The following is a 21,446-nucleotide window of genomic DNA, read 5'->3' on the forward strand; positions in this document are numbered from 1 at the left end:
AAAAAAATTGATTAGAATAGATACTTTAATTAGCACAATTAAAGAGATGTAATTACTTAATTTGTTATGTTTTTTATTATTAAGGTTTTAGTTAGCTTGGTTAAACTACTTTTGATAAAATTAAGGGTTAATTACATATAAAATCACCACCATTACATGAAATTGCAAAAATAACAGGATCTTTCAATTTAGGGCATCACCTTTTATTTCTTTTTAAAAACAACATGAGCACGTTTTTATATAAAATTTTGCTGACTTGAACACCCGATGGGAGTGTCACGTGTCATGCCACGTCAGCAAAAACGCCACTAAAAATGTGCACATGTTGTTTTTGAAAAGAAATGAAAGGTGATGCCCTGAATTGCCACGTTTTAAAGATCGTGTAATTTTTACAATTTTGTATAAATATGGTGATTTTATATGTAATTAACCTAAAATTAATGATTTTGCTATTAAGGTTAAATAGATGCAATAAATTTGTTAATTCGATTTTCAATAAAGAGCAAATTACTCATATGTTTACTACACATGTTCATTTTGATTCCTTTAATTTGAAAATCAAACGGCATGATCTTTTATTTTTATTTTTATCAATGGTTTACTCTTTCTATATATTTTTAATTTTAGTGTTAGTTAACTAAGTTAAATGACTAAATTTGAAAGAAAAAAAATATAATTTTTAGATTTATAATACTAGTATGTCTAAATAAATGTTATATTATTATGAAATTTATTAAACTAACTTCTTTCATGTAACTTTATAATATTTATTAATGTTATTGATTTTTTGAAACTAACTTTTTAAGTTTTAAAATTTATAGTTAAGCTAAACAAATTTAATTTACTAAGCCATTGAATTTTATAAATTTATACATATACATGTTTTTGTCAAAAATAAATTTGAAGATTAAATAGAAACTTAAATTTTCAAGTTAAATTTTTTCACTCAGTTGACTGCTCCAGAAATGGGCATAATAACAAAACTATTGACATAAATAAAATAGAAGAGCATATCGTTTGATTATCAAAAATGATGAAGTAATAATTGTAAAGAGCCTTATAGTAATTTTTTAATTGGAAAAGCATTTCTCTTAAGAAAACAAATTTGAGTTATTTGTTTTAGTATTTATAAACAAAATAGGTTGAAATTTTAGTCACAATTATTTCACTAATTCATTATAGGCAAACTTTGATACAACTTTCCTGCTATCTATTGCTTGGTATGTAATTTCACTTCCACAACTAGGAGGCAGCAGTACAACACAAGCAGCAAACTCTACTAAGAATTCATAATAATAATGCCGACAGCCAGAACTCTAAAATTAATCTTAAAATTGAAATAACTATCACTGATAGTTTATTTGCAATTAACGTAATAACAAACTCAAAAAACAACAGCAACAACACAACAGAATTTCCAGACCCGATAAGTACCAAGGACCTAGCTAAATTCTTGATAATGGTATTTCTTTGAATTGGTTTCGTAATCTGTTGACCTCTTCTCTTGCCCTGGTGGCGGTATATAGTTCCTGGCACTCCCTAAGAGAAACAAATTTCTTCAAAATTGTGTTTACTTTTGAGTTTGAGATACCTAGACAGTAACCGGTTCACTCACTTGGCTCGAGACATGCGCGTCAACCTGCCCCATAAATTAAAAATTTCTGTCACTAGCTTGAAGAAGTTGGATTGTGTTGTCTTCAGCTTAACAAACATATGCATCCACCAAATGTGTGTGAACTCGTATCAGGTGTGAGAAATTAGATAACAATCTACGAAACAGGAATTATGCCAAGAAGATGCATCCCGTGAAAAAAAAAAGTGATGAGATTTTCAACGTGAATTGATGCATTGCTACATTCAGTACTGAAGTGCAAGAATAGAAGTCGAGTGCATAGAAAGTGTGACATTAGATTGCATGTCGGATAAGATTCTCACCTTTGCCGATTTGAAAAGTTCATCAAGGACTTCGGAGAGAGTAGGATGTGCATGGACTGCAAGTTTTAGATCCTGCATGGTGCCAAACATAATTAGACCCATGTGACAAGCATTTACATCCAAAAGAATGGGAATTTGACATGATAAACAAAAAACAAATTGAGTTTGTGCAGCTACTTCCAGTATGTGAATAATCAGCAGCAAGAATAGATGGTTTATGAAGAAAGAAAAATTGCACCCTGACCCTTTTTTCCAAGTCCACAAGTATTTTATTCTAAATACTAGAAGCTGTCTTACAATTAGCAATCCAGGTATCAAGAGAGCGTATTAGATAAAAAGAAAAGAAAAAAAAGACTTGCCTGAATACGGGTTCCCAAAGCAATAGCATTGGACGCTTCATGAATGAGATCGGCAGCATGCAACCCAAAAATATGAACTCCAAGTATTTCTCCATTGTCGGGTCTATATATCAACTACATTAAAACAAAATCAAAGCAACCATGGAAGCTAGTCAGACTGGATAGATAATAAAGCTGCAATGAAACTGAAAATCTAGCATGTACTCGCTTAGGTGAGTTTAGAGGATGAAGCAAGGGGATAGCGAACATATATGCACAAATTGCTTGCTTAATCCTATAATGCTTGGTCCAAAAAAAAGAAAAGAATTAGCGGCCAAATTTTACGTCAGAAAATCTGTCGAACATTTCTGTCTACATGTTAGTTTAGGTTGAGACTATTTGTCGAACATTTCTGTCTACGTGTTAGTTTAGGTTGAGACTTATTTAAGTGTGAGAGGAAAGCACCCAATAGATACGCATCTCAACTTCAGTCGAGCAATATATGAGCAGAACAGAACACATTGGACAATTCATCTTTGGGAAAGCAGAACCATGAAATGAACAAATTCATAAATTTTTTTATTAAATGCTTATTTGATTTTAAGATATTCTATCTTAATGATGCTCAGTATAAATGAACTAAACAGCCTTAGAGAAAGAAAAATAAGCAATTGCAATCCCCACAAGGTTCACACCAGAACATTATTGAAGCGTAAAACAGTTGAGAAATTTAACCTTAGCAAGTCCCTCTCCTTCATTTTCTGCAAGGGCCTTTGTATTGGCCTTAAAACTTGTCTTGGCAACACCTATCTCAAATCCCTCGGTTTCAGCTTTCTCCCTTGCTTGAGGCTGCAAATATAGGTTAACAGTTCATCACATGAGAACTCCGTTGAATAGGACAAGCAAAAAGGAAACAAGCAGTTGGAGGAACAACATCAAATCACAATTGGTACCTCTGTCAGCCCAACCATACTGATTTCAGGATGAGTGAAACAGGCAGCTGGAATACTTAAATGATTCAGCACGTGATCTCTTCCGCTGATTTGTTCAACCACTGCATCATGCAAAGCATAAAGTAGGTTAAAACATAAAGAGAGAGCACTGGAAGAAGTTCACCAGCGATATACTACTGTACAGCTAACCTGAAATTCCTTGTGCACTGGCGGCATGAGCAAGCATCATTTTACCATTGGCGTCACCAATGCAGTACAAGTGCGGTACCTGAAGGTTGGTATTACAATCAAGTATTAGTAATGAAAAACAAAAGCTTTACATCTCAATGAGATCATAAGAAACTAGCAAACAAACCAAATTTCCATCAGCATCAAGAACACGCATGCGCTCATCAACAGATACAAAACCACGCTGCGTTACTACATTGACCTGTCCAAAGAGAAAAAAATCAGAGCCAGTTCCTTTGTTCTGGTAACAACTACATGCGATCTGATTAACATTATTATCAAAAGACTCATACATTCTCCAAGCCTAGACCATTTGTAAATGGAGCCCTTCCAGTTGCAATTAGTGCTGCATCGACCTGCAAACGCAACAGAACCAAAGTTTGGTGGAAGTAATGACATTAGTATCTCGCATTGATCAACTGTGAGCTGGGGATTGAATACATTATGAAAATGAAAAAGAAGGAAACGCAAGATTCAGTGTGACCAAAGAATACTATGTGACCTCGTATCAAATGGCATGCCAATTAATAACTACGCAAAATGAAAGACGCGAATGAAGCCTACTGAAATATCGATTACCTTGAGTTCCTAACTGCACAATTCTATACATGAATTTTATGGATGAATATTACTTAATCAAAAATGCCGGCATAGATTAAATTTCAAGCAAAGTTTTTCTCATTTAATGATATCAGAATTTTAGATCCAAACATCATTACCACACACAACTAAAAATACCTCTAGTGTATCTTTGTGTTCCTTTGTCTTGGCATCAATAAGCTCAATTGTAACAGGTTTTCCATCCTTTGCAGGAGTGATCTATAAAAATTACAACAAGTGAAGTATTAATACAATGTGCCCAAAAGAAGAGAAATGAAAATGAAAGACATGGATGCAACCAGTTGAGAGTTGAGATAAACATATACGAACACATATATAAATAAAAAATTCTTAATTACCTTGCTTGCAAAAACCCCAGTATGATAGTCAATTTTTCGTGGATTTATTAACACTCTCTGAGCAAGCTTTCCAATCTCAGGATCAAATCCAGGCATAAGCTGATCTAGAGCTTCAACAAACGTAACCTGTACATAACCCATCCGAAGATCAGCATTCCATTTGAAAATTCTACCAAAACTAATTTTATAGTAGGAAAAAGAAAGTGACCAATGGCATGCTAACCCTCAACATAGCCCCCTGTTTGGGACTGCCATTGAAATTTATTAACTTATTAAAAAATCACTATTTTAGATGCTCTTAGAAAATGCAATTTCAAATTTATGTTTTGATGTTTTATATCATTATTATTCTAAGTATCTTTTTAGCTGAGCTGAAGGGAGAAAAAAGTTAAGAGCTGTACTTATATATAAGGAATAATTTAACACAATCTACCTCACTTCCAAGTGCAGTGTATACATCACTAAATTCTAGACCAATATAACCACTTCCGACTATTGCAATCCAATCGGGAACAAACTCCAATTTCAATGCATGGTCACTTGTAATTACAGTCTTCCCTGCAGGTTATTAATAATTACGAGTTAAATTTCAACAGCAAGAAAACAAAGTATTGCATATAAATGCATAGAAACATTAGATAGACAACAGAATCTCACTATGTTGCCTCAAATTGTTGATAATTATGAGCATTTCTTATGAAGAGAACCTCTTCTTTAGCATTTAAAGCTACTGAAGCTAATGATGATACTAAAGCTGTTTGCATTTGTACAAATAATTTTTTAAATCTATTCTTAATCAGCATAGTTGTAGGAAACGAGCAGTATGTATCTCTTCTAACAACAAACAAGGATCTTACCGTCAACTTCAATACCCTTGGGGACAAAAGGGACAGATCCAGTGGCAATAATTATGTTCTTTGCAGTTACCACATTATCTTTACCGTATTTCACCTTTTGTGGGCCCTGAAAGAATCAAGGAAATAAAACGATTAATGTTTATAAAATAACATAGTATCATTGAGGTGAGATCATGTTCTATCGCATCCAAATTACAATTTACTCATTTGAAATGAGTACAATAAAGTGGATACTGCAGTATCCCAACTTCACAAGATAAAATTGTTAACTCACCACAATTGTTCCAACACCAGTCAATATGTCCACTCCAAGTGCCTTCATTGAATTTGTTAGATTATTACGAATTTTGGAAGCAAGATTATTTGCATGATCAGCAACTCCCTGCCTATCATAGCCAGCTGCTGAAACCTGTAACAAGATTAAACAAAGAAAGGAAGTGTTTTAAAATCTATATCGAACCAAAGATTTCCCAATAAAAGTTTTCCAGTGCAGCTTAATTAATATAAATTTCTTCATAAACAGAAGGCAATCCCTTTTCTATCAGGAGCAAGTACAATTTATTGAGCAAGAAAAATATGTGATGCGGTCCTTTCAATACATTACCTGAAGACCTAAAGCTTTCAAGTGATGCTCGTTCTGAAGTTCGCGCATTCGGCCACTGACAGCAAGCAGAGCTTTCGAAGGAACACATCCTCTGTTAACACATGTACCTCCAATCACATCTCCTTCAATCACAGCAGTCTTCAAACCCTGCAATTACAATGTTGCAAATGTTCAAATTTCTTAGCTGACAACTATGAACTTCCCAAAACACATCCTAACATGCCTTGAAATCCAAACAACTATGAACTTCTTTACATTTCTTCCTATTTAAACATTCTAAACATTCATAATTAGATAATTTTAATTCAATTCAAATAAATCAGAGTTCAGCTACAAATTACAAAACAAAATTTCACAATCAAAAATCAAACAGAGCAGTTAACTGAATAAGCTGAGCTGGCAACAGTTAACTAACTACCTTCTCAACAGCATGAAGAGCAGCACCGTGACCACCGACACCAGCTCCAATAATAACTAAATCATAGTCAAAAGACTTCGGAGGAGACGCGCTTCCATTTTCAGCACCAGAAGCACAAATCCTCCCGGACCGAATGGGACGGTGACGATTCAGAGCTCGAGAATGAGAACAGAATCCAACCGCCTCTCGTCTCAGGCCACAGAATCGGAGATTATTAACAACAAACTTCGAATTCGAGAAATCAAAACAGTAATTTGATCTCTGAAATGCAGCATTGGTAACTGCCTGAGAGGCGGAGATAGAGAGTGAGGATTGCATTTTATTATTTTTTTTCTGGTGAAAACTGAAAACCTAATGGAATATGAGGAAGATCTGAAGTGAAGTGGTTGAGTTTTTAGTAGGGACGAACTTTGATAAGTCCGTCGTTAAGGGCGGAGTTAACAAAGTGCGGCTGATAAACCAACTCGAACTGTTCTCTTTACTTTCTTTTTTGGTGTTAGTTGTCCTGCTTTTATTTTCTTTGCCAATTTTTTGTATGCTTGGCGCGTGTGGCGGAATACAAATGGAATGGATAAAATTATAGGGGTAAATTACAGAAAGCCTTCAATGTTTTGATATTTTAAACGTTTGAGCACTTGAAGCCTCAAGGGGTGATCATTCGGTCGGTTCAGTCGAAACTAAATTGATAACCGAATTAACCGCTCGAACAAATAGTTAAAATTGAACCAACTGAATAAAAGATTTTTCTGATGAACCGGCCGAATAGAAAATGAAAAACAATCCATAACCGAACCGACCAAATAGGTCGGAAAATTTGGTCGGTTCGGTTACAACTGACAATAATACAAAAAAATCAAATTTTTGATTAATTTGGTCGATTTGGTCAGTTCGATCGATTTAAATAATTTAAATGTCAAATCAAACCGAAGATCGAAAATTAAAATTCTTTTATATTAAAAATTGAACCGACTAAAAGAAGTCGGTTCGGTCAGTTAATTTAGCTGGCCGGTTTTTTCTTCAGCCCTATGAGTTTTTATTTTGTTTATTTCTTAATTAATTGTAATCTAATTGTTACAAAATTATCATAGAACTAGGTCGATGCTCGTCGAGAGTAAAATTGATTAATAAAATAATAACTATATAAAATTATAAAGCCAGTTATCAAAAAATAGTTTAGATTATTAATAATTTTAAAGTAAAAGGTATTTGCGATGATATTTGACATCTCCAAAAAATCCTTCAATACGACAAGGTTCTAATACGTGCCACGCAAAGACAATTTCCTGGCGCATCAATAGGCTCAATTAACCAGTGTTTTAAAAAATGGACCGAACCGGTTGAACTGCGATCTGGGCCGATCTGAAAAGGTAAAAAACCGGATCTTTTGGTTGGACCGGGTTGGACCGGGCTGACCGAATTGGGCCGGATTGAACCGGTAAAAAAACCGGGTGTTGAACCGGATTTGGCCGGTAAAAACCGGTGAACCAAATTTTTTTTCAATTGTTTAAATTTTAGTAAACCGGTTGAACCGATCATTGAACCGGTTAAAGCGGTTGAACCAGAAACCGGTGGCCTCACCGGTTCAGCCACTGGTTCGGTTTTTTAAACACTGCAATTAACTAAGAGAAAATTAGGAAAAATACTCTCTTTTTAAAAATAATATGATTTTCTACCTCAACAAGGAAAAGATAGAAAAAATACCTCACTATTTTAATATATTTACTTTTTTACTCTAACACCTATTTATATTATAATTATACCTATTCATTATTATTATTTTACTCTAACTATGTTGTTAGGGATTTGTAAGTGACAACTGTCATTTCTTTTCCTTTTTTCTCTCTCTTTTTCTCTTTCTCTCTTTCCTCTCCATTGGCTTTCTTCTTCTCTGTTCTTTTTTTCCGCCATTTTTTTCTTCATTTTCTTCTTCTTCTTCTTCTTTATCTTTATTTTTTCTTCATTTTTATTCTCTTCTTCTTCATCGTTAATTCATCGCTCTGTCGTTGTTCCGCCATCATCCCGCCGTCGCTACGCCGTTTTTCATATTTGATTTTAGCGATTTTTCTCAACTCGTGATTAATACGATTTCTTTTAACTTTCAGATCTACATAAATTACTCTTGAATTTTTCCAATTCTAAATCTAAAAATCTGTATTAAAAACGATTTTCTGCACAAAAAAACGATTTTTGCAAAAAAAACAGCTTCTGATTATCATATGAGTATCATTACTGCATTATCATGTAATTATCATAACACTGCAGAGAAAATTGATTTTTTACTAAAAGAACAGTGTCTGATTATCATATGAATAACACTGTATTAATATATCATTATCATAACATTATATGATTATGATAAGGTTATGATAATAGAAATGTACGATAATGATAATAGTACAATAATGTTTTTATGATAATATAATGATAAGCTTATATAGTATGATAATATGATACTTACATGGAATTTTTTTTACAGAAATAGTGTCATATGATAATGTTTTATCATATGATAACGAGATGATAATATTTATGGTACATATATGATAATATATATGATAATGTATGATAAAATAGTTTCTGATTATCATGTCGTTATCATAACATTGGAGTATGATAATTAGATGATAATGAATTATGGTAAGCTTATGATAACTGGATGATAACGTACGTGAAAATAGAATTACAAAAAGATTCATGACACCAGTATGATAACCAGATGATAATAAAATAATAAAGTTATGATAATAGTATGATAATATGATACCTATATGTAAACAAATCACATAAAAATTATGATAATAAAATGATAATGTAAAGATAATAGTATGATAATATGATATCTGTATGAAAAAAATAATTACAAAAAAATTATGATAACGAGATGATAATGTGAAGATAACAGTATGATAATATTATACATGTATGAAAAAAACAATTACAAAAAAATTATGATTATAAGATGATAAGGTGACGATAATAGTATGATAACATGACCTTATTATACATCATTGTAATACTATTTTCTTCACATTATCATCTCGTTATCATATTTTTTATGTAATTTTTTTCTTATAGGTATCATATTATCATACTGTTATCATAATTTTATTATTATGTCGTTGTCGTAATATTATCATTTAGGTACAATAATACATTATCATCCCGGTATCATATGATTATATTATGATTACGAGATGATAATACAGTGATAACAACATGATAATCAATTTTTTTTGTAGAAAATTTTTCTTTATGCAGTGTTATGATAACATTATGATAATACAGTGATACTCATATGATAATCTGAGATTTTTTTTTTATAAAAAATCATTTTTATGCAGTGTTATGATAATCATATGATAATCAGATGCTGTTTTTTTGCAGAAAATCGTTTTTTGTGCAGAAAATCGTTTTTTTCATCATAATATTGTTTTTTCATGCAGATTTTTAGATCTAAAATTGAAAAAAAAATCAAGAGTAATTTATTTATATCTGAATGTTAAAAAATCGCAATAATCGCCATGAATTAAAGAAAAGTTCGCTAAAATAAAAAAAATAAAAGAACAGTGGAGCGACGGTGGAGCGATGAAGAAAGGGCGGCGGAGCGATGAAGGAACGATAGAGAAGAAAGAAAAAAATGGAGAAGAAAAGAAGAAATAAAAAAGAAGAAAAAATTGACGAAGAACAGAAGAAGAAGAAGAAGAAGAAGAAGAGAGAGGAGAGAGGAGAGAGGAGAGAGAAAGAAAAAAGAAAGAAATATAAAAATATGACAGTTGTCATATGGTTAGAGTAAAAATATATACTTAGAGTAAAAAATCAATAAAAAGTAGGTATAATCATAATATAAACATGCTTTAGAGTAAAAAAATAAAAGTATTAGAATGATGAGGTATTTTCTCTATCTTTTCCTTATTGAGGTAGGAAATCAAATTACTTTAGAAAATAGAGTATTATCCTAATCTTCTCATTAACTAAAGCGTCGGTGCTATATCAAATTCAGCAGGCTCCAGTTTAGTTTACTTGTTTTAATTTGTTTCTTTTATTGCCTTGTTTTTCTTTGCAATATTATATTTATCTATCACGGTTAAAAAAAGGTAAAAGGTTTTTTTATATGAAATGTTGTTTTTCGTACAACATTTGTTTTATTACTCCTTCTACATTTTTATATTTCATATCAGCTTTTTTTTTATATTATTTTTTAAAAAAATTACTTTCTGTTATAACTCCTATTTTCTAAATATTTCATTATTTTTAATTTTTGTCACCATTATATTTCTGCACTTATTATTTATTATATATTTAAATTTTAAATTTTTTTTGTTTTTCTATTTTTTTTTTAATTTTAACTTTTTTTACAAAAGAACATAAAAAATGGGTGTTTTTATAAGAAATCCATTTAGAAATACAAGCAATTATACTGTAAGCCTATTCATGATGGCTCATTTAGTCAATAATTAAAATAAAATATTGCTTGGTTTTCTTTCCTTTTTCAATCAGAGTTTTTTTTCTTTTCATTTTCAATCAATCAGAGAAATCAGGACTAGCTGTCCCACTTGTTACCTGAAGATTAAAAAGATCAACAAGAAAGAACATGAAAGAGCTTGTGAGGTATTTAATTCGTTTATCAATTACTTAAAATTAAAGTTTAAGTTTTATTAATAATTGATTGTGAACAATTTTATGCTAAAAAGGATGCATATACCAACTATAAACTTTATAAAGTGTAATACCCCGTAAGTTCAGGTACCGTTTAGTGCAACGTGTCCGGCAGAGAAGGACCGGAGTTGCAGAGATAAAGATATTGGATATTAAAGAAAAGGATAATATGGAGTAAGACGTGTATGTTTGAGGATTAGAATAAGAAAATAAGGAAAAATATCAAGAAAAGTCACAATTATAGTTCAGGGACTAAAGTGGTAATTTAACCAGTTAAGTCCGAAAATGGAATTATTTCGCCAAGGTCCGCGAAATGTTTTATAGTATTGGTGGTAAAAGTTTCAGGTCAATCGGAGACCTTTTAAAATTTGGACGCGGATTCGTTTTGGGCTAAATTGTCAATTTTGAAGAGTTCAAGGACCAAAGTGCAAATTAGCCAATTTAGCCTCGAAAATAGTAATTAGAATATTATCGATGGGAATAATAATATTTCGAGTAGTATTATTTATTTGGATATAAATAATACGTAGATATTAGAGTTTAAGTGAATAATTAACCGTTTGGTTAGAATTGAAAGTTTAAAAGAGAAATGGTTTGAGTTAAAGAAATGAAGGACTAAAGTGGCTAATTAGCCAAGATATACATATATATGTATAGAGGATGATAAGAACAGATATAAGAACTTACAGACGAAGGAAAATTCGGCGATAACTTCGATCCGTCGCCGCTTCGCCGTTTCTCGTCCGAATCGAGTGATTCTCGCGCCGATGGATTGAGAATTCAATCCTCTATCAATCTCGAGCATCAAGTCGAGGTAATTTAATGATTTTTGATATCGAAATGATAGGATTAGGGTTATTTCGTTTTAAACGAATTAAACGGATTATAATCGCGTTTCTATTGGCGTTTTGATGAATTTGGAGTTGAGTTTAGGTGAAAACGAGATAGGGGCATGTCGGAATCGAGTTTAAGCATGACGGGAAGCCCGGAAACGAAGTTTCCGGGCACTGTGTGTGGATCGCACACTAGGTGTGCGAACGCACACTAGGTGTGCGAACGCACACTAGGTGTGCGAACGCACACTAGGTGTGCGAACGCACACCACCCTGTGAAGGCACACAGGGACCAAAACGGACTTTTTACCCGAGGGACCGAAACGGACTTTTTTCCTGAAGGACTAAAATGGACTTTTAACCTTAATCGGATCAGATGTTAATATTTCCGACTTTAAGTACGTCGGACATTAAAAGTAAATATTAAGAGACGTATTGGGAATACGATCATATTGACCTAAGTTTATAACTTAGAGTTTTAGTATTAAGTCTACGTTTATGAATTAAACGTACGTATGATTTGAATAGGATGTGGATGCATCGACGAGGTACGAGATCAACGAGTTGGAATCGCTAAGAGATTGAGTGACGCGTGGAGCTTACGTTTGGATATGAGGAATAGCGATCGTTGTGAGTTATACTTTACTTTGAGTATTATTACGCAATAGATAGTTTTTATATTATAAGTATAATATTAAACTACATCGCATGCTATAGTATTTTATCGATAGAAATGAATTTGTGCATCGTATTATCGAATATATATAGATTGTGAAAACTAGTATATGATCCGTGGGAAACAAGCTACCTATTGGGTGTCAATAGGCTGTGTGATCACCAGCGTCCGGGTAAGTCATAGATAGAGATTTCATGGGTCGTCTATCATACTTGTTTGTGCATGCGATACAGAGCCTATCTGGTTGAACTATCCCGGGGCCTGTATCTGCGAGTCGGCTGGTTGAACTATCCCGGACTCATATCGATCGATCGTTAGATGTTGTGATAATGTTCATTATGCATACTAAGATATTAGGGTTTCGATCGGATCAAATGCTTGAAGTATAATATGTTTGTATATATGTGTTTTGTTTTAAATGCGATGTTATTTTCTATAATACCTTAGTAATGTGTTATCTCACTCAGTATTTCCCCAAATACTGACCCCTCACATTGATGTTTTTCAGGTGTATAGAGTCGGATCAGACAGACCGTCTTTGGTGTGCTGGGTACAAGTCCCCTTGGTGCTGCAGTAGTATACGTGTGACGAGTCTTAGCCTAGTATAGTTAGGTCTTATAGGTTGTGTACGTGTTTAATGTTTGTTTGATGTGACATCTTTTGGTTGTCAGTTTTGTATTGATCGATAGACGGGCTAGTACGTACCAGTTACGGAAGTGAGATGCCCACTATGATTGTATCGATGATGTGTCTATATATGATGTTATGTTATGATTATAGGATAGTTGTGTTTGCGTTTCCGCGAAAAAGTTAGAGTGGTTTTAGGCTTGCTACGGGTTTCGGAGCTACCACTCCCATTCCCTAGCGCCGGTCTCGGCTCAATAATTTGGGTCGTGATAAAGTTGGTATCAGAGCAGTTGGTCCAGTTACCTCTGCTAATATATGATTTGAGTGCAGTTAGTCCATGATACCACTGCAAGTCTGTGATTGATGTATGTTTGTTCCTAGGTATTAGGTCATTAGACTAAGTTAGGAACTACTGCAGCTATAGAATTGAACCATGTCTGATCCAAGTCGTTTGTATTATTTGTTTTATGATCGAGCTGATTGATAGTGAATTATCGATGGATTGTGAAAGATCGAATTGATTGATAGTAAATTATTGATTAATCGAGAATTTTTGTTCGTTTCATTATGATAAGTATGATCGATGGATTGTGAAATTCTTGTTTGTTCCATTATGATAAATATAATCGATAGATTTGTGAAATCTTTGTCTGTTCCTTTGCTAAATACGATGTATAGATGGTATCGAAATTGAGTTATCGAAATCGATCGAAGGGTTATGGTATGCATGAAGAAGAAGTATGAAGTTACAGAAGTGGAAGAACTTATCGTGTGAAGAGTTTAAAGGTCTAGAGAACTTACAAAACTCGAAGTTTAAAACTTTTTGAAAGTTGTTTGTTTAAACGATTTTGAAAACATAATTGTGCCTAGACCCGCGATAGTCATCGATAAGTGCCACGACATCGATAGAAATGCATCACTACATATATCTGTACATACATCGATAGGACATGCATCATATGCATTATGTTCAAATGAAGAGGTAAGGTGTGGCAACTCTTTGGGGATGAGAGACGTCATCACCCTAGTGCACAATTTTGCTAAAATGAAAATGGAATTTGATTTGGAATTCAAAATGAATCGTTTTATCGAAAGAGTTTTAAAAGAGTTTTGTTTTCATGTAAGTATACCTAGACCAGAACTCTGTAACGGAAGTGAAGTGCTCGCGAGCAAGCTGCGATCAAGGCCACGAGGCGAATGAATACGTATCGTTGCGAAAACATAGACGTTATGCTTCTAGGATATGAACATAGATTTGAGTTAACGAGCTAGAATATAGCTAAGATCGTGAAAACGTTGGACAGTGACATGTATTCGATTAGTGATGTGCTCGAAAGTAAATATCTCTTTGACGGGATGTCAAAGATTTTAAATGACGATATAAGAGAAGAAGTGGATATGAAGGATGAAGTTTGTATACGAGAAGTGAATGATAGATGTGCGTGAATAGCGGAATGAAAATGATTGGACGGTGAACTAGGACGTTCATACTGTATGATAGTAGTATGAAAAGAGGATAGTTGAGTATAGGAATCGATTTATAGTTATGCTTTGGAGATAGGAGATTGCCCTTATGATAAGAGGAGGTGAATATTGTGTGATATTAGAAAGACGTCGGGTTTAATAAGGATATCGATGATAGACGTACAAGGATAGGAGCGACGAGTCAAGAAAGCGTGTGATGGAATACAAAGTATATAGTATTGAAGGTCAAACAAGGAACAAATGAAAAGGTCAAGGGTTTAAGATAAGTAAAAAGGTTGTAAGAAAATTCGAGGACGAATTTTTATAAGGGGGGAAGAATGTAATACCCCGTAAGTTCAGGTACCGTTTAGTGCAACGTGTCCGGCAGAGAAGGACCGGAGTTGCAGAGATAAAGATATTGGATATTAAAGAAAAGGATAATATGGAGTAAGACGTGTATGTTTGAGGATTAGAATAAGAAAATAAGGAAAAATATCAAGAAAAGTCACAATTATAGTTCAGGGACTAAAGTGGTAATTTAACCAGTTAAGTCCGAAAATGGAATTATTTCGCCAAGGTCCGCGAAATGTTTTATAGTATTGGTGGTAAAAGTTTCAGGTCAATCGGAGACCTTTTAAAATTTGGACGCGGATTCGTTTTGGGCTAAATTGTCAATTTTGAAGAGTTCAAGGACCAAAGTGCAAATTAGCCAATTTAGCCTCGAAAATAGTAATTAGAATATTATCGATGGGAATAATAATATTTCGAGTAGTATTATTTATTTGGATATAAATAATACGTAGATATTAGAGTTTAAGTGAATAATTAACCGTTTGGTTAGAATTGAAAGTTTAAAAGAGAAATGGTTTGAGTTAAAGAAATGAAGGACTAAAGTGGCTAATTAGCCAAGATATACATATATATGTATAGAGGATGATAAGAACAGATATAAGAACTTACAGACGAAGGAAAATTCGGCGATAACTTCGATCCGTCGCCGCTTCGCCGTTTCTCGTCCGAATCGAGTGATTCTCGCGCCGATGGATTGATAATTCAATCCTCTATCAATCTCGAGCATCAAGTCGAGGTAATTTAATGATTTTTGATATCGAAATGATAGGATTAGGGTTATTTCGTTTTAAACGAATTAAACGGATTATAATCGCGTTTCTATTGGCGTTTTGATGAATTTGGAGTTGAGTTTAGGTGAAAACGAGATAGGGGCATGTCGGAATCGAGTTTAAGCATGACGGGAAGCCCGGAAACGAAGTTTCCGGGCACTGTGTGTGGATCGCACACTAGGTGTGCGAACGCACACTAGGTGTGCGAACGCACACTAGGTGTGCGAACGCACACTAGGTGTGCGAACGCACACCACCCTGTGAAGGCACACAGGGACCAAAACGGACTTTTTACCCGAGGGACCGAAACGGACTTTTTGCCTGAAGGACTAAAATGGACTTTTAGCCTTAATCGGATCAGATGTTAATATTTCCGACTTTAAGTACGTCGGACATTAAAAGTAAATATTAAGAGACGTATTGGGAATACGATCATATTGACCTAAGTTTATAACTTAGAGTTTTAGTATTAAGTCTACGTTTATGAATTAAACGTACGTATGATTTGAATAGGATGTGGATGCATCGACGAGGTACGAGATCAACGAGTTGGAATCGCTAAGAGATTGAGTGACGCGTGGAGCTTACGTTTGGATATGAGGAATAGCGATCGTTGTGAGTTATACTTTACTTTGAGTATTATTACGCAATAGATAGTTTTTATATTATAAGTATAATATTAAACTACATCGCATGCTATAGTATTTTATCGATAGAAATGAATTTGTGCATCGTATTATCGAATATATATAGATTGTGAAAACTAGTATATGATCCGTGGGAAACAAGCTACCTATTGGGTGTCAATAGGCTGTGTGATCACCAGCGTCCGGGTAAGTCATAGATAGAGATTTCATGGGTCGTCTATCATACTTGTTTGTGCATGCGATACAGAGCCTATCTGGTTGAACTATCCCGGGGCCTGTATCTGCGAGTCGGCTGGTTGAACTATCCCGGACTCATATCGATCGATCGTTAGATGTTGTGATAATGTTCATTATGCATACTAAGATATTAGGGTTTCGATCGGATCAAATGCTTGAAGTATAATATGTTTGTATATATGTGTTTTGTTTTAAATGCGATGTTATTTTCTATAATACCTTAGTAATGTGTTATCTCACTCAGTATTTCCCCAAATACTGACCCCTCACATTGATGTTTTTCAGGTGTATAGAGTCGGATCAGACAGACCGTCTTTGGTGTGCTGGGTACAAGTCCCCTTGGTGCTGCAGTAGTATACGTGTGACGAGTCTTAGCCTAGTATAGTTAGGTCTTATAGGTTGTGTACGTGTTTAATGTTTGTTTGATGTGACATCTTTTGGTTGTCAGTTTTGTATTGATCGATAGACGGGCTAGTACGTACCAGTTACGGAAGTGAGATGCCCACTATGATTGTATCGATGATGTGTCTATATATGATGTTATGTTATGATTATAGGATAGTTGTGTTTGCGTTTCCGCGAAAAAGTTAGAGTGGTTTTAGGCTTGCTACGGGTTTCGGAGCTACCACTCCCATTCCCTAGCGCCGGTCTCGGCTCAATAATTTGGGTCGTGATATAAAGATAGAGATTTAACTGAATAACATTAAATTGAATTGTAATCTTTAAATTTTCTTTTTATTTGAACATTCAAAACATTCATATTAGTTAATTTTAATTCAATTCAAATAAATCAGAGTTTAGCTACAAATTACAAAATAAAATTTCACAATTAAAAATCAAAAATCAAACAGAGCATTTCACTCATTAAGCTAAGCTGGCAACAGTTAACTAACTACCTTCTCAACAGCCTGAAGAGCAGCACCGTAACCACCGACACTAGCTCTAATAATACTTCGGATGAGACGCTCTTCCATTTTCAGCACCAGAACAACAAATCCTCCTAGACCGAATCAGACAGTGAAAAACAAATCCTCCCGGACCGAACGTCAAAACAATATCAACAAAATTTAAACACAATATCAACACTGTAATATTATAATAAACTTTATAATATTGTTGATAGATTAACTAAATATTGGAACTATATTATTATATAATAAAATATTAAATTAACGCGTGGTTTCAAAACGAATATAAAAGAGAATTATTGCTAAGAGTTTAAATTTAAATAATTTTTGAATTTGTAAACAATAAAAACACAATTAATTTAAATTTTATAATTTCTTAATTATCAATAACTGTTTTTCTTTTATTAATCATTTATCTTTTTTTGATGGTTTTATTGCTATCTCTTATGCTTAAAGACAATATGTGAATATCATCATTAATATACTACATGAATATGATAAAATTAACGATTACCTTGTCAATTGCATAAAGTTAGTAGTGTGTAAAAAAAAGTCTAATTAATCTTTACAACTTTAATTTTAGCGCCTTAAACAATTCAAATTTTGCAATTGAATAAATTTTCATACATTTTAAGGCGTTGAAATAAGTTGATTTGTAAATCTATAAAGCTACGAGATATTTCATTTTTTCAAACTTATAAGTTACATCGACACTTTCTTTTGAGTTTTAATAGTTGCTTGGGACATCAGTCCTGTAATTTTTGTCGCTATATACCGATTTAGTTTTTAAAGTGTCCTAAATGAATCAACCAACAGCTCGTCACCCGACTATATCTCAAATCATCATTAACGTTTTTAGATCCTAATCATATTTTTCAGTGTTTAAAAATATATGTTTATAGTATAATCATGTATTTATTTTTTGTAAACCAAACTAGTTTTTTATAAGCATATTTGTTCAGTTGTATTGATTTAATCACTCACTATCCTAGTTATATTTTATGAGTTTTTTTCTTCGAAATAAACATGATTATCTTTGAATTAACTTAAGAACAAAAACACTTACATGAGTAAGATTCAAAGCAAACTTTATAATTTGACAAAAAAAAAGGCCCATGTTACCATCATAATTCCAGATTTGCATTACAAACTTTTAAAAAAATGAATTAAATAATGTACTAGAGCTAATACAAAATTTGATTCTTTAGGATATTTGCAGCTTTTATTTTTGACAATCGAATAATCTTTCATTAATAATAAAGAGCAGTTACAGGTGTAAGAATTAAGAAAGGGTATAACCGTTTCTAATGACCTGACATGGAACAAGATATAAACCTTGATTCGCAGATCGCCTTACAAAATAAAATCAAAATTACATAACCACTCTAACACAATAAGATCCAATCATTTTCTGACTAACAGAAGACTCACAAACTCTTCATAAAAAGCAACAAATCTTTCATATAGAAATAACAGCAAAACTTTCAAAAAAGAAAGACAATCGCTGTAAAATAGTTATAAAAAAAAACTAATATAACCTATAACGATTTCATCTTCAATCCTGAAAGGGCTTGATTCATCTCTAATTTTTTATTTGTATATCTATTGAAATTGATGCGCCTCGTCGATAGATTTACCAACCAAAATGAAAAAGATGAAAAGGAGTCGGTCATTTATTTTATTCTAAAGCAATAAAAAAGAAATGGCTACCGCCAACGGCAAAAATAAACCATTGACGGCAGCCGAAGCAAAAAATAAAGGAGAAACGCTTGACGGCTAGGGTTTTCTATTTGAGAGAGGGGAGAACTAATTTGATTTAAATACTATAAATTTGTCATGGATATTTGCAGCTTAAAAACTTAATTTATTGCAATTTTTTTGTTGAAACAAATAGTAATTTGCAATAAGAAAGTTTTAACCATCACGAAAAAATTAAAATGAATTAATAAAATATTGAGACAGCTAGATTATCAAGAATCAAAACATGTAATTACTCAAAATTAAAAGATTATATTCCGTTCATATCCGGAAATACACGTACGCATCATACAAAAATAATTCATCAAAACACTTCAAGATCCTCAAAATGGAACAATTTATTGAGAAAAAATAGGACAGAAAAATATAAACATTAGAGGGGAAGAAATGATGAATTTTTTATATAAGACCAAAAACCATCATTTGGTCATTTTTATGTGAGTTATTTTCTCAAAATACAAAGGCTACGTGTAGTTTATGAAACAAGTGCAGAATGTAATATCTATTTCGTATAAAATAAGTATTCTTTTTTTGATCTGATCATGAGGTGTCCTGAACGGGTTCCAACTATGAAACGGCACCTTTAAGCCTTCCACATTCAGACTAATCCCCACTCGAGCCGGGTAGGTCCCTTGCGGGAGGCAAAGCTTTGGCCCCAAGTTTTAAACGGCTGCATACATGAGTACGGTTCGAACCCGCGACCTCACTTAAGCTAAAAGAGCGCCTTACCAACTCATCTACGCCTTGGGGTTAAAATAAGTATTCTTTACTTTAATATATGAAATAATTATCTATAAAATTATAATTATATGATTTTGTAGAATAAGCACTCCCATGAAATAGAATAACTATTTTATTCTAATTGCATTCCATAAACCAAACACGGCTAAAAAGGAAAAAACATTCCAAGGTTAATATAACTTGAGTGTGTCATTTAAATTTTGAACAAAGTATCACTTTACCCCCTCAACTTGCCACAAAATATCAAAAAAGTCAAAAGCCGGAAAACTAAATCATTTTTACCCTAAACTTGGCAAAACCGGCTCAAAAGCACCCCTATGGATTGAGATTCCTTCAAGTTCAAATGAACTTGAGGGGGTCATGTTCATAATCTACACCATTCATTGTAAAATGAATGGTGTAGATTAATTTGATTAAAATTGTACCTTTTTGATCCATACCGTTTATTTTACAATGAACAGTGTAGATCGTGAACATGACTCCCTCAAGTTTATTTTGAACTTGAAGGAATCCCAATCATACCCCTATGCTTACGTGACACCTTAATTGGAAAGTGAGTTTCTAAGTAATCATAATTTATTATAATTAGTCAACTTAAATACTAACTAATCCCAATTAAATCCTAATTAATCAAGGAGTTTTTGTGAACTTTTTTTTAAAATTTTATTTGATTTCCGGCGAGGAGGAGTTCTCCTCGCCGAAAAAGGGGAGCGGCTGCTCCTTTATTTTTTTTTTAAATTTAAAACAATTTAATTTTTTTGTTAAAAAATTAATTCATGGTTAATTTATGATATATATAAAATTTAGGGGTTAATTTGTTATATAAAATTTTAAATTAAAGGGATTAAATTATTTTTAAAAAAATTATTAGGTATTAATTTAAAAAGCAGATTACTCTAAGGTCCCTCACATTTGTCATAATTCACAGTTTGGTACCTTTTGTTTGAAAATCAAACGATTGAATACCTCAGTTTTGATTTCGTAAACTATAAGATTCTTCAATTAAATATAGGTACTAAATCGTTAATGTAATGAAATCGGTGGTACCAAATCGTTTGAAAATGAGGTACCAAATCGTAGGGGTGTGCAAAAATCGATTAAAAACGAAAAATCAAAGCAGACCGAAAATAGGTTCAGTTCGGTTTTGAAATTTTTTTGGTTCGGTTTTTGATTTGAGAAATCCAAAAACACCAAAATAACCGAAATTATATTATATACATCAAATAGTCGAATTTTTTATCTATTTTTATTTAAGAAAATAAAAAGTATCAAGGTTGTGGATCGACCTCTAGTTGCCTAAAAAGGTTGGAGCGCGCTGTTCCATTTTACTGCAAATGAATATTGTTCTATTTTACCATATTTTATATATATTCGGTTACCAACCGAATCGAATCAAAATTTTTCCTTTTCGGTTCGGTTTTTAAATGGTCCAAAAACCGATCGTTTTTTGTTAATCGAACCGACCACAATCCCGAATCCACTGATG

At 32.9% G+C, this 21,446-nt stretch overlaps 1 protein-coding gene across 2 annotated transcripts; it reads right to left on the reverse strand.

Annotated features, from left to right (window-relative positions):
- Positions 1-1,315: 1,315 nt before the first annotated feature.
- On the reverse strand, positions 1,316-6,819 carry LOC126668958 (dihydrolipoyl dehydrogenase 1, chloroplastic). Of its 2 annotated transcripts, none has more exons than XM_050362219.2 (15): positions 6,293-6,819; positions 5,875-6,021; positions 5,545-5,679; positions 5,271-5,376; positions 4,847-4,971; positions 4,414-4,539; positions 4,193-4,273; positions 3,748-3,810; positions 3,582-3,656; positions 3,416-3,494; positions 3,227-3,327; positions 3,009-3,122; positions 2,295-2,408; positions 1,936-2,007; positions 1,316-1,701 (listed from the first exon to the last, which is right to left on the reverse strand). In XM_050362219.2, exons 1-15 carry the CDS (start codon positions 6,608-6,610, stop codon positions 1,612-1,614), a joined length of 1,746 nt encoding a protein of 581 aa, XP_050218176.1. In that variant the 5' UTR covers positions 6,611-6,819; the 3' UTR covers positions 1,316-1,611. The 2 variants fall into 2 exon arrangements, with proteins under 2 accessions (XP_050218176.1, XP_050218177.1); XM_050362220.2 differs by having other exon boundaries at positions 1,316-1,639; positions 6,293-6,818.
- Positions 6,820-21,446: the final 14,627 nt, after the last annotated feature.

This window comes from Mercurialis annua, linkage group LG2 (genome assembly GCF_937616625.2).
Source record: "Mercurialis annua linkage group LG2, ddMerAnnu1.2, whole genome shotgun sequence".
NCBI lineage: Eukaryota > Viridiplantae > Streptophyta > Magnoliopsida > Malpighiales > Euphorbiaceae > Mercurialis > Mercurialis annua.